Source organism: Eublepharis macularius, chromosome 1, assembly GCF_028583425.1.
Source record: "Eublepharis macularius isolate TG4126 chromosome 1, MPM_Emac_v1.0, whole genome shotgun sequence".
Classification (NCBI taxonomy): domain Eukaryota; kingdom Metazoa; phylum Chordata; class Lepidosauria; order Squamata; family Eublepharidae; genus Eublepharis; species Eublepharis macularius.
The window spans coordinates 181,002,239-181,018,589 of NC_072790.1; the positions used below are offsets into that span (position 1 = coordinate 181,002,239).

Consider the following 16,351-nt stretch of genomic DNA (forward strand, 5'->3'; position numbering starts at 1 on the left):
CTTCACTAGTCTCTCTACACCATGGTGCCCATGGGTGCCATAATGCTGGACAATGCCTTTATTTGTGCCAACCAAGTGTTTCCAAGCAGGAAAGGGACCCTTTAAACTCGGCCCCAAAGCTTCCCAAAGCATTACAAATACTTCGGAAAGCTTTGATTTGGGATTTGGCCCCAAAGCTTTGATTTGGGATCGGGGCCAGCGATTCGGAAATCCTGAATCTTTACAGATCGAGTGCGCACACCCCTACTTGCAGCTAGTTATTGAGGAAGAAAATGTTTTACCTGAAGTTATATTAACAAAGCCTAGGACCTTGACAACTTTATTCAACATTCTGTAAAGAATGAATACCCTAGGGGCGTCAGCGTGTATGCTAGACGCGTGAGTTTCAGGCTCCTGGATCTTCCCTTCCCCCGACTGAATTATTAGCTCCTTAAAGTGATCCTAACAAGCTACAACTATGGGCAAGACAGGAGGAAATAAAAATAAATCTTCAGAGCCGATTTCACAATCAGTAAAAACCTTTTTTTCGGCGGGAGAGCACAGAAACAGCGCTGCAGCTGAACCCCACTCTACAGCCAAAATGGCCTCCGTCATTGCTGAGGAAATAACTGACACAGAAACCCAGGTACAAGAAACAAACCTAAATATTAAAATAGATCAACTGGAAGATAAAATTGCCAATAGAATGGAGAGACTTCTGAAACCTATGAAGGATCAATTGACTGCAATATCTGAGTCTCTCCAGCAAGTAACTCGCACTGCAGACTCTGCTTTAGAGCTTAGCTTGTCCTTGTAAAAAGAAACACGCACTCTGCAGGCTAGCGAGAGCTGGATGAGAAATAAAATCATGGACCTGGAAAATAAATGGAAATCAAATAATTTAAAATTTCGCGGATTCTCAGAATCAGAAGAAGGCTCAACTGAGTTAATAGTCTTCCTTTCAGGATGGCTGGCTCAGGAACTACAATTGGAAGACGGTGTGGCACCAAATATTGTAGCTGCGTATAGGATGGGCTCCCTCCGCAACTTAAGAAAAAACACTAACAGAGATATTATTGTTACGTTTATGGACTCACGTACTAAAGAGAAAATCCTTCAAGAGGCTAGAAAAAGAGGCTTTTTCCTTTTTCAAGGGCAGAGAATTCAAGTTTTCCAGGACTTGTCAAGCGAAACCCTTTTGCAGAGAAGAGAGCTTAAACCCATAACCACTCAACTAAACAGCGCAAACATCAGATACAAATGGGTGGCCTCCTCTAAACTCCAAGTAGTACATCAGGGAAGAACTCTTCAAGCAACGGATCTGTTATCTGGCACATCTCTTCTTAAGGAACTGAACTTATCCTCACCGGATCTGAACAAAAGCTCTACTGTCGCACAGAAATCCTCCACTATGACGGGATGGGCCACGATACCGATGAAAACAACTGCCTGAGGGAGAAAATGCATGCAAGCAACCATCATTTCTTAGAGTTTTTCTCTAGCGTTTCTGTCTGTCAATATTGTTCTTGCCCCTAATATTTCTTCTTCTTCTCTATCTGTAGCTTCAGACCTTTCTGTAACTGTAGTCCTCATCTCTTTTCTACTTCTTCAGTTGGGGGGGGGAGGGGGGCTAAACCTGGTACTCATTTTAGTTCCCAGTTGTATAGGATCCTCCAGAAAAGGGGAGAACCTAACCATTCTCCTTATTTGTGTTAACACAGGCAGTTTAGACCTGTGCCTCTGGAGAGATTGCTCCTTCACACGAAGGAGCAGTATTATGTTAACTGGTGTTTTGTTTTTGTTCAAGGGGGTGGGATGGGGTTATTGTATTAATGTTACAGTTCTGTTTGACAACATATATTATGCAATATTGGAGGAACCATACAGAGTAGCTGAAAATAGGTTATCAAAGACTCAGAGGATGCCTTATTTCCTCATGCTCACAGAGTTTTATCTGTCCGTTATATCATTCTATTTAACACATAACTAATGACAGATAGAATCAAAATTATTACTCTAAATTGCAGAGGATTAAACAATCCTATAAAACTTAAACGTGTTACTACAGCTTTAGTGAAGCAAGGGGTAGACATACTGTTTTTGCAAGAAACCCATTATAGGAAAGAAATGCCTCAGGTATTAAAGTCTAATCGTTTCAATGTGCACTTTCAAGCCCCAGGCTCATCCAGTGCCAGGGGTGTTGCAATCTTAATCTCAAAGAATGTTAGATTCCAATGTGAAGACTCAAAAATAGATCCTAGGGGACGCTTTATTTTTGTCAAAGGGGTTCTGGAAGAAACAAAAATAACCTTGGCATCTATTTACGCTCCAAATGACAAGCAAATTGAATTTCTTCATGAAACTCTATCTAATTTAAGGTTGTATGTGGATGGTGAAATTTTGGCAGGGGGGGATTTTAACTGCATAGCAGATTCAAACCTGAATCGATCCCAAAACAACAGGGTACGTCAGAGAAACAAAGTAAATCGATCAAACCTCAATTTACTATTTGACAAATTTGAGTTTAAGGATGTGTGGCGCTCACAGCACGGCCTAGAGAAAGACTTTACCTATTTTTCTGCCCGTCATCAAATCCATACTAGAATAGATTACATATTGGCTTCCCCCAAAATTTATCATAATATAATCTCTTCCACCATAGGCAGTAAAATCTGGACGGACCATGCCTGGGTAGACTGTTCTTTGACCTTTCCGGAAAAAATAAAACAAGACACTCACTGGATACTGAACAAATCTCTTTTATTACACCCAACAATTAAAAAAGAATTTGAATTAGAACTGGAAAATTATTTCAAAGAGAATACAGAAGGTGAAGTCTCTCAAGCAATAATTTGGGAAGCCATGAAGGCTGTAGTCAGAGGTAAAATCATATCATTAGCCTCATTCTATAAAAAAGAGAGAGAGAAGACTAGATCAGAAATTATATCCAAAATCCATGCTCTTGAAAATAAACACAAAAAATACTGCAATAAGAAAGACTATAATCAATTGACTTTAGAAAGGAAAAAGCTAGAGGCACTTGAGACATTCTCCATACAAAAGAATCTACTGTTTTTAAAACAGAGGTACTGGCACAAAACCCCTAAAACGTTACGCCTCCTAGCTTGGAAAGTTAAAAAGAAATCCTCTTCCAACCAAATTTCTTTAATTAAAAGAAATGGTAAATCTCACACTTCCAATAATAAGGAAATCCTAGATATATTTCGTGACTTTTATTCTACTTTATATAAATCAAAGAATCCAACACCATCTGGTATTGAGGACTTCCTAAGCTCTCTTACAACCTTGAAACAAATTACTCCAGAGCATAAAGCTTCCCTAGATCTACCGATCTCCTCTCAGGAAATCACTGAAGTCATCAAAAATCTCAAACTAAATAAAACTCCCGGCAGAGATGGCTTCCCTGCCGAATTTTATAAAAAGTTTATACACATTCTGACAGAACCCCTTCGCCAAACTTGCAATGCAATCCTTTTAAAAGGCAACTTCCCAAAAACATGGTATGAAGCTACAATTATTGTAATCCCTAAGCCAGGGAAGGATGCCACCCTCCCATCTTCTTACCGTCCCATATCATTACTAAATCAGGACGCAAAGATATTTACAGCAGTACTGGCTAATCGTCTGAATAAAATCATAAGTCATTACATACAATCTGATCAAACTGGCTTCATACCAAACAGGAGTATTACAGATAATGTAAGAAAAACTCTAAACATTATCAATCACTGTAAAACCAATCAAATAGAGTCGATCCTGCTCTCATTAGATGCTGAAAAAGCCTTTGACAGCTTAGAAACAAATTATTTAATAAGATTGCTCTCTATGATGGGATTTGGCCATTCTTTTATTCAGATTATCAAACTATTATATGCTTCTCCTAAGGCCCAAATAAAACTCAATGGATTGAAATCAAAAGACTTTGAGCTCACAAGAGGAACCAGACAGGGATGCCCGCTTTCCCCATTATTATTTGCCTTATCCATAGAACCTCTGGCTGAGGCTATACGGCAAAACAATGCCATTAGTGGCATCACTATTGGAAAACGCGTTTATAAAATTTCCCTGTTTGCGGACTACATGGTCCTTTACCTTGCACATCCATGCACCTCATTACCAGCCCTGGAAAAAACCCTGCATGATTTTGGTTACATTTCAGGTCTTAAAATTAATAAAACCAAATCAGAAATTTACCCTATTCACCTAACTCCAATCATTAGGTCAGAGATGGCTTCTAATTTTACATATCAATGGACCCATAAGCAATGGACTTATTTAGGCATTAAGATACCAGTTGATTTACTGGATATAAAAGAAGCTAACTTTAAACCGTTACAAAAAAAGATAAAAGACAAAATTAAAGAGTGGGCGGAAATGAAGTTGTCGTGGGCAGAAAAGATTAATCTGGTAAAATCTATGATTCTCCCACAATTTTTATTTAATTTCCGCATGCTACCAATTAAACTTACAGATCAAGATTTCCAACATTGGCAAAAAATTATAAACAGTTTTATATGGGATGGCAAACGCCCTAGGATAAACTATTTAATCATGAAACGGTCTGCTAAGAAAGGTGGATTATCAGTCCCAGACTTAAAACAATACTACATAGCTGCCCAACTAGCAAACATCGTAATACTATTAAATACTGTAGAAGGTTCAGGTTGGCCACAAATTGAATCATCACACATCTACCCACACGACTTACAGGATGTGATATGGGCTGAACCTAAGAATAGACCACCTCAAATTCATACTAACCCCTTTCTAAGAACCACCTTAGACATATGGGACAAGTTAAGGCAACATCTTGCTCCAACCATCTCGCCATTATCTTTTATAGATCAGAATTGGTTCCCACCTGGCATGGACTTAAATTCTTTTAAATTATGGAAAGTAATTAAACAAAACAGGATTATTGATATAACCAAACATGGGATTATCCTGAACAAGGCTCAAATAGAAAAGGATACAAATGCTACGATCCTATGGTTTCAATACCTCCAAATCAGACACCTACTAGAAAGTCAGCCACTTGTAACCTCATTAAAGCGTGAACTAACTGACTTTGAATATTTACTTAAATTAACACAATCTCATAGGAAAGGTTTAATAGCTAAAATATATGCTATTTTAAACTCAAGGAATGATCAGCTCACATTGAAATACCAAGCAAACTGGAGCAGAGACTGTAATACAATCTTATCTGATGCTCAGTGGTCTTCCATCTGGTCAGGAAACTGCTTGCAATCTAAAGCAGTGAGCATCAGAATGACATCCTTTAAAATAATGGCGAGGTGGTACCTGTCTCCCACTCTTCTCCACCACATTAATCATGAAACGAATCCACTATGCTGGAAACAGTGTGGATAAAATGGAGACTATATTCATCTATGGTGGTCTTGTCCGAAAATTCAGTTGTTCTGGGATCGAATCATACAAAAAATTAAAACAATAACAAACTATGCAATTCCCAAGTGCCCTGAAGTAATCCTGCTAGGACTCTGGGAGGATCAGACGGTCCCATCTACTAGGAAAAATCTGATATTTTTATTGATTGCTGCGGCAAAATTGCTTTTAGCCTCAACCTGGAGACAGGAAAAAACTCCAAGTGTATCACAATGGCTCAGAAAACTATGGGACATTTTCATAATGGAAAAAATAGCGGATCACCTTAAAGGCTTAGATAATCCACAATATCAATCGTGCTTTCTTGTACAATGGCTACCATTTTTAACCTATTGTCATAATACCAATCAGTTACCTAACGTAGATTTACATACACTTAGCTTCTTTGCTATAATGTGACTTCTTATACTCAGTGTATTGTTTTCAATGTTAATATTGGCTGTTTGTTAAAACATCAAGGTTTTCATCTCTTCCATGTATTGCCCATTACGCTGTTGTTTAATTTGGTTATTTGTAGTTTTGGAAAAAGTTATATAAAAATGCAAAATAAAAAGTAAAAAAAAAAAAGAATGAATACCCTCATCTAATTTTGCTGATGGTGGTGGAGGCAGTGGCACCGTCGGCTCCGGCCCTCCCTGCCGTCCTGTGGGGCCACAGGGCAACAAAAGAGGCAGAGAAAGCCCTTCTTGCCTCTCAAATGGCTGCCGCGGTTATCCCCAGGTTTTTTTGGAACCTGGATTTGGCCCCAAATGTCTTTATTCTGTTTCCTTTTGAGCTGCTATGCATAGCATCTCTCTTATTTGCATATTAAAGTGGGCTTTCTTGTAGTGATCATCACTGCCAGAAAGTGACAGAGCTGGATGTACTGCCTGTCCATTTTTCATAGTAATAATGTTTTCTTCTATATAGTCTCTTGAGTTGGATCCAGCAGAAATGTTCTCTGTCAGGAAGGGTGGACAATTTTTACTGATTATCTCTTTCTGCAGCAGACCTCTAACTCTTCCCTCATGTGGTTCTGACCTCCCAAGAGCATTCTGGGAGGCATCTAGTAATGCAGCAGTAGTTCTGCCCAGTGACAGAAATCCTTTCTGTCGGAAAAAATGTTGTGTGACTTCTAACTCGCTGACTTAAGTCCAGGGCTCATTTCAAGGAGGAACGCACAGGAACACCATTCCGGCAGTTCCCCAAAGAGGTCATGTCAGGTGGCCCCGCCCACCTGACTCTCGGCCATTTTGGGCCTGTTTCAGCCTGGATTGGGGCCGAAACGGCCTGGATCGGGTCTCTGACAGGTGGTGGATCACTCTCCCACTTAGCAGCGGCCTGATCCTGACCATTTTGGGCCCCTTTTTGGCCATTTTCAGCCCCTTTTTGCCATTTTGGGCCCAATTTCAGCCCTGAATGGCCAGGACTGGGTCCAAAACAGCCAAGATAGGTGAGTCAGGGGTTGTGGCATATGCAAATCAGTTATGCCAATGACACACTTATGATGATGGCAAGGGGTGTGGCATATGCTAATGAGTTATGCTAATGAGTTCCTCTAGCTCTTTTTCTACAAAATGACCCCTGCTTAATTCTAAGGTGAATTCTCATTTCTGGCACTGCCATAAGCTAACATTGCTTCTTTCTATCCCAATCCTGACCATCCCTAGGAGAGAATATCATACAGTTCCCCACCTGAAATAAAGCAAGAACTTTAAAAGGTCCGGGGAACCATGTTCTCTTGCAAATTAGCAAGTTGGGTTTTTTTCATTCTGATACAGAGCATCTCTTGCTGGAAACCAAGGTTTAAGGAGCCTGGGTTGCTTGGAGATTGAGTCTGCGTTTTCAGGTTTTGGAAGTTCTTAATAAAGAAAAAGAACTTCCAAAACCGGAAATTTGTGGTGCTTTAGAAGCCTTTGGCTGGGAGACTGCAGGAAGGGTTGAGATGCTCCTAGATGTGTTATATTCTTTTTTCAACAACTCTGCCTCCTTTTACTGAGTTGAGGAGCAAGTCTATAAGATCTGGAGTGACAGTAGATATAAGGACACCTCTGTCTATGTTGGTTAGCTTAAAATATTTGCTGCTGTTTTCTAGGTGTAAAGCACCAAGACTCACAGAATTCTTTCTTGGCATTTTTGAATGCTCCTACCTCTGCTCTGGATCAATTTGAAGTAAGTATGCAGCTAATTGCATGTATTTGTTGACTTATTTATCATGTGCATATCTGGCTTGTCATCATTATTACAAAGTTTAATCAAATTTTCTACTAATATATTGCAAACAAGCTTAGTCACTTAAATTAAGTCATCAGTCATAAGAAATGTTATGTAGTTTCTTGCAGTTAAAAGTTCCTTGGCCAATATAAATATGGAAGATGATATTATAAATATCGCTACCTTCCATTTTTAGTGGGTTTTAATGCATTATTTCCATACATTCATTTACCAGAACTTTATAATTAAATTCAAGATTATTTCTTTCCTTCTAATTTTTTTCATTTCACTGATTAGGAAATATATCTCTAAAATAAAATATGTATAATCAGAATCAAAATGAATAAAAAAGCATGACTTCTGCTGTTTTTCTTATTTAAATAAAGCAAACTCATTATGTAAATGGTTAGAGTCAAATTTTAAACACTATTTCCAGTTCACACTGTTACCAACAAAAATATCCAACAGGATTCAATTGCAAAAAAGTTAAAATAAGTATTAGTTAGTGCGTACTCTTTCTGCCTGTGTCATCTCAGAGTTCATCTTTGTCTTCTGAACTATTTTAGCATGTGAAAGCTAAAAAGGCAGTATGTGAATAGGGAAATGAGATCCCCTCCCCCCACCAGTCCTTGTCAGTCCCTAGTTGTGCCCCCTGTTTAAGGGAGTTGGTTCTTTTGTTAGATTTATTTGCACCTTCTCAAGCAAGCAAGACATCTTACATGTAAGAGAGGGGCAACAAGTGGTTTGGAAGTAAACAGACAAGAATGGATATACAGAGGTGAACAACTGCAAGCATATCTATTGTTCTACAAATAAATAAGTGCAAGTGCTGGACTTGAAAAATAAAAATACATTCGCCTTGGTTTAGGCAAACAGAAAGGAAAAATTCATTATTCTATGAGCAATGTTTAAGCTATTTAGTAGTCATCTTTCTGATATGGCCAAGGAAATAAAATACATCTGAAGGAATTCATTATGCTCTGAGCAACGTTTCCATATATGCTCTTCTTTCTGATATGGCCAAGGAAATAAGATAAGGAATTCATTATGCTCTGAGCAATGTTTCCATATATCTTTAAGCTATTTAGTACTCATCTTTCTGATATGGTCAAGGGAATAAGATACATCTGAAGGAATATAGCAGACAATCCCAGGAAATAGAGAGGGGAGAGTGGGAGACCAAAGAAAGGAAGTAGAGCTGTCTGAGAAAGGATGTTTGACCTGGCATTTGCTCGATAACTCAGCAGTACAGCCACGTTTCTATACAGATTCCAACTGTCTGGCAAACATTGCCCTAGATTGCCTAGTTAGTTGAATCATATGAGATATTCAGCTCTTTCTCCCTCCCCTTCCTACTTACTCTTCATATCTTTAGGACTGCCTACACTGATAACACAAATTATATAATCCATTTTTATACAACGCATGAATGTACAGATTTTCTTTTGGAATCTGTTGATTTATCTCTCCTGTGCTCTCTGGCTCTGAGTCCGTCAAGCTGCCAATAGAGTACAGTCCCACCTATTCCTGATTTCATGTGAGGTTTTTCCTTAGTGGAATCACAGACTTAGTGGACTCATAGAACAGGTATTTTCTACTTAACTCTTCCTGCTGTAGTCTGTGCCCACCAAAAAAGCTGTTCCTCAGCATGATCCGTTCTCTACTTGGGAATGGCATGAAATGTGTTGTGTGGTCTGAAGAAGGAATCTGCAAAGAACGTTCTGCCTTCTTGGTTTAGTAGAAATGCCATTCTGCTCACAGAAGGGAAAGTTTGTATTCAACCCCATGTGGCAGCCACTTACTGTTCTGCAGGTATTGATTACTTATCTCACTTCCTTTATTCAGCATCTCTCTTGACCAGACTTCCTGCCTATCTTTTCTCTTCCCTCCCACAGCATGCTGCCCTGAAGTATTTAATGTTTTTTCAAGGACTGTAGTGGTTTTGTTCTCTGACCAGTTGGAAGGCCCATGGTTCACTCCAGTTCAGCTCACGAACGTCCAAGGTGTCAATGCCTCAAACTCAATACAATGTACACACTTTAATGATAGTGCAATAGCTATCCAATTAACTTTTAATATCCTTGTATTATTGTCTGTATTGAAAGGAGAAAAAACGAAAATGAAATAGGAGGAAAAAAGCACTATCCTGGCCAAAACTTTTGATATATTATTTAAGAAATAATAATCAGCATTAATATTCCACTAAACATTTTTTCTCAGTTCTTTGTAAACTTTGATTTATCAACAATTTGAAAGTGTTGATTATTTTCATAAAGTGGAAGTTTTCATCTATCTGTTTCTATTCCTTTACCACTCTGTTAAAATAGGATTCCCTTTCCTCTTCATCATCCTCATTGATTGATTTTATGGATGACGTAAGTCTTTCTGCTTCAAACTAGCAAAACTACTCTGTAAAAAGTGAATTGTGGATTGATTTGGCAGACTTTGATAGTAATGCAGTCACTTTAACAAGCTTGCACCATCAAGAGCATGCAAATCTATAAAACATCTCTATGTTCCTGATACTTTTATTTCATATGGCATTTTCAGAACAGCTATTTTTTTAATTTCATGAATTGATTTTTTTCTTTTTGTTTTACTGTTGTTAAGTGCAGAAATGCATTACATGGCTTGTTTACTGAGATGCTTCATGCTCATTCTACCTTAATATTTTTGACATAATTGAATTGCTGGTGTAGAAGTTGAATCATTAAAAAATCTGTTGTTGAATTATTCTTTTTTGTTTGTTTGGGGGTGAGTGTATTTCTATTTTGTCTTGCTTTCAAGCAGATTTCTTGTCTCTGCTCAATGTCTTTCACTTAAATTAGTTTTAGCTTCCAGGCATCACTGCACATGATTATTATTCTGGCTATTTTTTAAAAAAAATTCTTTTTGTATTGGGCATTGGCAAAATATGATTGTAGTTGATTAGATCTAGCTAATGGGTCATCATTTTCAAACTGACTGCATTATTTTATTATGTTGTTTGTAGTAGTTTAATTTTTAATAAGTAGGAGCTTTGCCTCAGAATATACATAGCACTCTCTCAAAATTATTTTTCTTTAAATATCATGGTGATAATCTACAATTCCAGCTTCTTAAAAATACATTAAATGTAGCTGTAAAATAAAACTTACTCCTGTTAATGGAAATCCATTGAGAATGGTGAAGTAAAGAGGGTGTAGTGTATTTTCATAACCTGATAAAACTCCTTTATCAGGTGTATATGAAGTTATTGTGTGATTATATATTGTAGACTAGTAAATGTGAGTATGGTCTCACCAGTGAATTACCTGAATTAACCTGAATAAGGAGCCAAGTTAAAAGAGTTTGCCTTCCTAATTTGCTCAAAAGTTTAATAGCTTATGTCAATTGAAGTTTTTGATTGGGTTTCTTCGATATATTTCAAGGGTATCTTCGATACAGAGGTGGTATCTACATAGAGGTGGTATCTATCTATCTAGATGTGGTTTCAAGGTATCTTCGATATATTTCAAGGGTGTTTTGTTCAAGATTACTTGGGGAAATGTGGGTTTATTGTCCTGGTCACAGTACAGTTCCACAAGTCCTTTACATGTGCAGGCCTGCCACAGAAGAAATATCAAAAGCTCTTAAAGCAATTTGAGCATTCTCCACTCCCCTTCCCTGCACCAGAGTTTCCCACCTTTTCCTAGGTATGAGGAGGGATTGGGGAGCAGTATCCCTCCTTTCCTTCTCTGCTATGTGGAAAACTGATTCTTCTTCTCCAGCTCCTTTTGTTTTAACTTTTCCACATTTCTCCTTATCTGAGGGAAAACATAAACCTAAAGACTAATTTTTTTGTCCTGTGGGATTGGGTTGCTCAAAGGAAAAGCTGGTCCTTTACAGGCCTGATTGTGACAAGCAAATTCGGATTTGGATCTCTGGTGTCCCAAGGTCAACCAACAGCTCTGAACTCCTTGAACAAATGGCATAGGTGGGGGTGGAGGAAATCTACTACTTACTATAAGACTGATAGACTATAATGTTCCATGCAAAGCTGGAAGGCCATCAGGCTCGTGCTGTAGCATCAAACAGTAACACCATGCTACAGTCAACATACAAGAATCAAGTAGGATGTTATTAGCTACTTAGGTCACCTGATCTTGCTGAGCTTAAAAGCTACAATACTAAGCAGCTGAGACCAGATGTTTTAGATGACTCTAGTCAGGCCTGATTTAGATATAGGTGTGCGCTTAAGAAGCCCTAAGCATCTAGTTTGATTTCCTATATGAAATAATTTAGCTCCAGGCAAGAGGTACACATCAATAATGTTTTAGGTTCATTACTGGGTATTGTACCCAAGTAATACAATTATAGAACATTTGCTTCCATTCTAAGCCTTTATTAAAACATGATTATTCACCATTAGCTAAATCAACAGAAAATCATACCATTTGTTATAACTACATATATCATTCAAGGAAAGCAATTAGATGGGTCCAAGAAAGTATCTTACCCAAAGATAAGCACGTCAAAGAAGAAGCTCCGTCCTGATCAGTTCAACTTCTCACATATATAGCGTTTCAGAATCATCTCCAAACAATAACTAGCTGTCCCACTTCAGAAGAGCTCACATTCTTGGCTAACTATCTTATAACTTTAAACATCAGATAAGGTTATCTATATTTGAAACATCTTGAAGTATATAAAAAGTGTTAGCTCTTTCTTGCTATTTTTAACAAAGTATGTATAAAATTAGTGATTAAAAGTTTCTCACACATATCTTTTGGCCTTCAATGAGTACACCCATTCTTGAATTATATCTTCAACTTATGTGAAGTTGAACATTCCTGTCATTCTCATCCCATATCTATTGATATGGGTTATAGGGCTCTTCTAATTTACGAGGCCATATATCTGTGTTATTCCTGTTTCATGCTCCTCTCCAAGATTGTTCTATTCTAGGCCTCTAGAATCCCTTCTTGGCATGTTTAGCCAAGGGACCAGGCTAGCCCTGTTTCCATATGTAAAGACATCTTCTGTGATCTTCTTGGTCAAATTCAGTAACTATTCCCCTATATTTCAAGCTATATCTGTGACATAGGGTAACAATTCCACCTGCTTGCAAACTTCTATGGTAGTGTGAGGAGTAAAGTACTTGAGTTCTGTTGCTAGAGTCTCTTGGCTCAAGTGAAGAAGTCACACTAACTTTTCTTTAAATATTAATTCATTTTTGCACCCAAAAATGAACCCTAAAGAACTGCCTCAATCTCAGCTCCAAGGCACGTTGAATGCCAACAGTCAGTTGTGTTTAACTTTCGGCACTCATTTGAATAATGGCACGATGATTCAGTGAAGTAAAATGATACAGAGAGAAAAATAAAACAGCTATGTATTTCATTATACCAGGAAAGCAAATATAACTGGTCCACTATCTTAGTGAACAGATGTTATATGTGCACAAACAAAAGACTATCTAGCAAGGACTAAAATGTTCTACTTTATTTTAACAAAAAAACCGAGTATTTCGTTGCTTTTAACTGGAACTAGCCTCATATATAAACTGGGGAGAGGCATTAATCACTAATTACTCTATGTTAATGAGGCCCTGGATGTGGTCCTGGGTTCTGCTCTGTGGGATGGATGGGAGGAAGATTTCCCTGTCTTCTCTGCTGCCACAGCCTATTTAAGAGACAAAGGATTAGTGTTTTAAAACCCTTTGGTATCTTAGCTTGGCTGCTATCACTTCCAAAACCTGTCCAGTCCCCCTACCTAACTGTAATTGTGAAGGAGGGACTTGGCTGCCTTCAGAAAGCTCCACCATGCCCCTAATAGTCAAGATGGAGTTTTCCAAAGCCATCAGAATCTCTTCTCCAGTTACAGCTGGAAGAAATGAGGCCAGCTGGCCAGGCAGGCTACGTGACAGCCAAGAATCCTGGGGGCCACAAGGAAATTTCTAGGTCTCATGTCCAGAATTATGTCAAGTTGACTTTTCATGTGAAGATGGTTATTTAAGAAACCTCAAAACTTTATCAACTAGTCTAAGATGAGTACTAGAAGTTTTTGTCATATGCTTCCTTCTGTTTTCCAAATAGTTTGTTTCCTTAACTCCAGCTCAAGACTTAATTCCTCCTGTCCTGATATTTAAACACTTCTTTAAAAAGGAAAAACAGGCCCTTTTAAAATTCAAGACAACTATTATTTGTGTTAAGTATTTATAGACTCCAATTTATAATGAAAATATAATCCAAATTACAAAAAAAAAGTTCAATTAAAATATCAAACAAACATCAGAAGATAAAAAAATAGCAAAACAGGACAGTAAAAAATCAGGCATGCTTGTGTGAACAGAATGGCTTGGAAAGTGGTGACTAACTAAATTTGTTGTCCAAATATCTTTCATAAACCAGGTACCTCCACCAAGTCAGCCTTCCCTTCCCACACCAAAGGAAGGCTCTTACTTGCCTTTGTTACACTTGTCTGGATATCCAGTTTATGAGGCTATATTGAATCCAGAACACCCATAATTGTATCACACAGAAAATGCTCTAATTATGCATACCCACAATAATTTTGTATTATTTATTTATGTCATTTATAGTCTACCTTTCTCACTGAGACTCAAGGCAGATTACATAGTGTGAGACTAGTACAATCAGTATCAAGGATATTTCCATATAGTATCAAGGACATTTCCATAAATAATGCAATAGGATAAATAAATACAAGTTTACAAAGACATAACATTAGCAAGGATCAGGGCTTTTTTTCAGCAGGAACTCGGAGGAACGGAGTTCCGGAACCTCTTGAAAATGGTCACATGGCTGGTGGCCTCGCCCCCTGATCTCCAGACAGAGGGGAGCTTAGATTGCCCTCCGTGCCACTGGGCGGCGCAGAGGGCAATCTAAACTCCCCTCTGTGTGGAGATCAGGGGGCGGGGCCACTAGCCATGTGACCATTTTCTCCAAGGGCAACCCACTGAGTTCCGCCACCTCTTTTCCCAGAAAAAAAGCCCTGGCAAGGATCCAATACAGAGTTGAAGAATTGCTGAAACAAAACATAATCAGTTCTAGGACTGACATTAGACAACATGAAGCACAGATAGTATATAGGAGTACATATTTAAAGCAACAGATAATATGTAAGGCAACATAGTGGTGAAGTCTGTGGTCCCTAACTCATTAGTGAAGCATCTGAGACCCCGCTCCCTACAATGTCACCCTCCTATCTGAGTAAAAAGCCTTTTTGAATAATTCAGTTTTGCATTGTCTGCAGAAAGCCAGGAGAGTGGGGGCTCTCCTGACCTCCTCAGGCAGGCTGTTCCACAGGGTAGGGCCACCAGAGAGAAAGCCTGTGTACAGGCTGCTATTGATTTCGCCCATGTGCAGGCTGGCACCTGCAAGAGACCCTGTTCAGATGAGTGAAGCTGCAGGACAGGGACAGCACTAGTAGCATTAGTGGATGATCCCCATCCGAATATAGGCAAAGGCCATGCATCCTTATAGCTCCTCCTGGACCTATCTGCAGCCTTTGACACAGTAGACCATGCCATACTGTTGAGGCATTTAGAAACAGAAGTGGGCATCAAAAGATGTGCCCTGGACTGGTTTAAATTGTTTCTCCTGGAACAGACTCAAAAGAGTTGTCTTTGGAGATCAGCTATCTCCAGAATGGGAGCTGTCTTGTGGGGTTCCACAGGGCACAATCTTATTTCCCATGTTATTCAACCTCTACATAAAACCTTTAGGAGAACTCATTCACAGCTATGGAGCTGGATGTCATTAATATGCAGATGACACTGAACTCTGTATCTTGCTATCCAGGTCCCCACAGGATGCAGTAGAAATCTTAGATCTCTGCCTGACAGCAGTGGTGAAATGGCTGAAAACGAACAAATTGAAATTGAACCCAGACAAGACTGAACTGATGCATGTTGGGAAGGCAGAGATCTTGGAAGACATTGTACTCCCCACTTTTGATGGAGTCCGTCTGACCCTTGCAGACACGGTTAAGGGCCTAGGGGTTATACTGGATCCAGTGCTACTACTAGGAAAACAAGTTAAGGCATATGCAAAAAATGCTTTCTACAATCTCACTCTAGCTTGGAAGATGACTTCTTACCTTGACATGGCCGACCTGGCCTCCTGGATCCATGCTATAGTTAGTTGTAGTTAGCTGACATGTCAGCAAGATGTGAAGATGTGTACTAGGTTATAAACGTTCTCTTCAAAAACCATTACCATTTGTGAATCTGCTTGATAATAGAAAATATAGTCAATACCTGCTGTGTCAGACATAGGGCCTGGGAAGCCACTGTCCTCTGGGATCCCCAGTATGACCTGTGGCATCTCTAACACACTGTATAAAAATTACTGAACCAACTTTAAGTCTAAGATGTGGTTTCTGTGGTAGGACAAAGTGACTGACTTTTCAGTATATACTATTACATGCTTCAGCATTAGTCTCGCTGTCTTTTTCCATTTAAATTGACCCTTTAGATTTCAAGAGGTATGCAGAGGACAGATTTTGCAATTTCCCCCATTTAGAATCATAGAGTTGGAAGGGACCTCCTGGGTCATCTAATCCAACCCCCTGAACAATACAGGAAATTCACAACTACCCCCCCCCCACACACACACACCTCCCTCAGTGACCCCTGCTCCATGCCCAGAAGATGGCAAAAAACCTCCAGGATCCCTGGCCAAACTGGCCTGGATAAAATTTTCCTTTTTTTTTTTAATTTTTATTGGTGAGTTTGAATTTTCAAATTTAATACATACGTTCCCTT

At 38.8% G+C, this 16,351-nt stretch overlaps 1 protein-coding gene across 2 annotated transcripts in view; it reads left to right on the forward strand.

The window, feature by feature from the left end:
• Positions 1-16,351, forward strand: part of CDC42BPA (CDC42 binding protein kinase alpha) — a 326,855-nt gene that overhangs the window by 231,703 nt on the left and 78,801 nt on the right. For both annotated transcript variants that reach the window (XM_054979352.1, XM_054979361.1), the window contains exon 21: positions 7,484-7,560. In XM_054979352.1, coding sequence (XP_054835327.1) covers positions 7,484-7,560 — 77 coding nt within the window. The remainder of the gene's footprint in view (positions 1-7,483; positions 7,561-16,351) is intronic.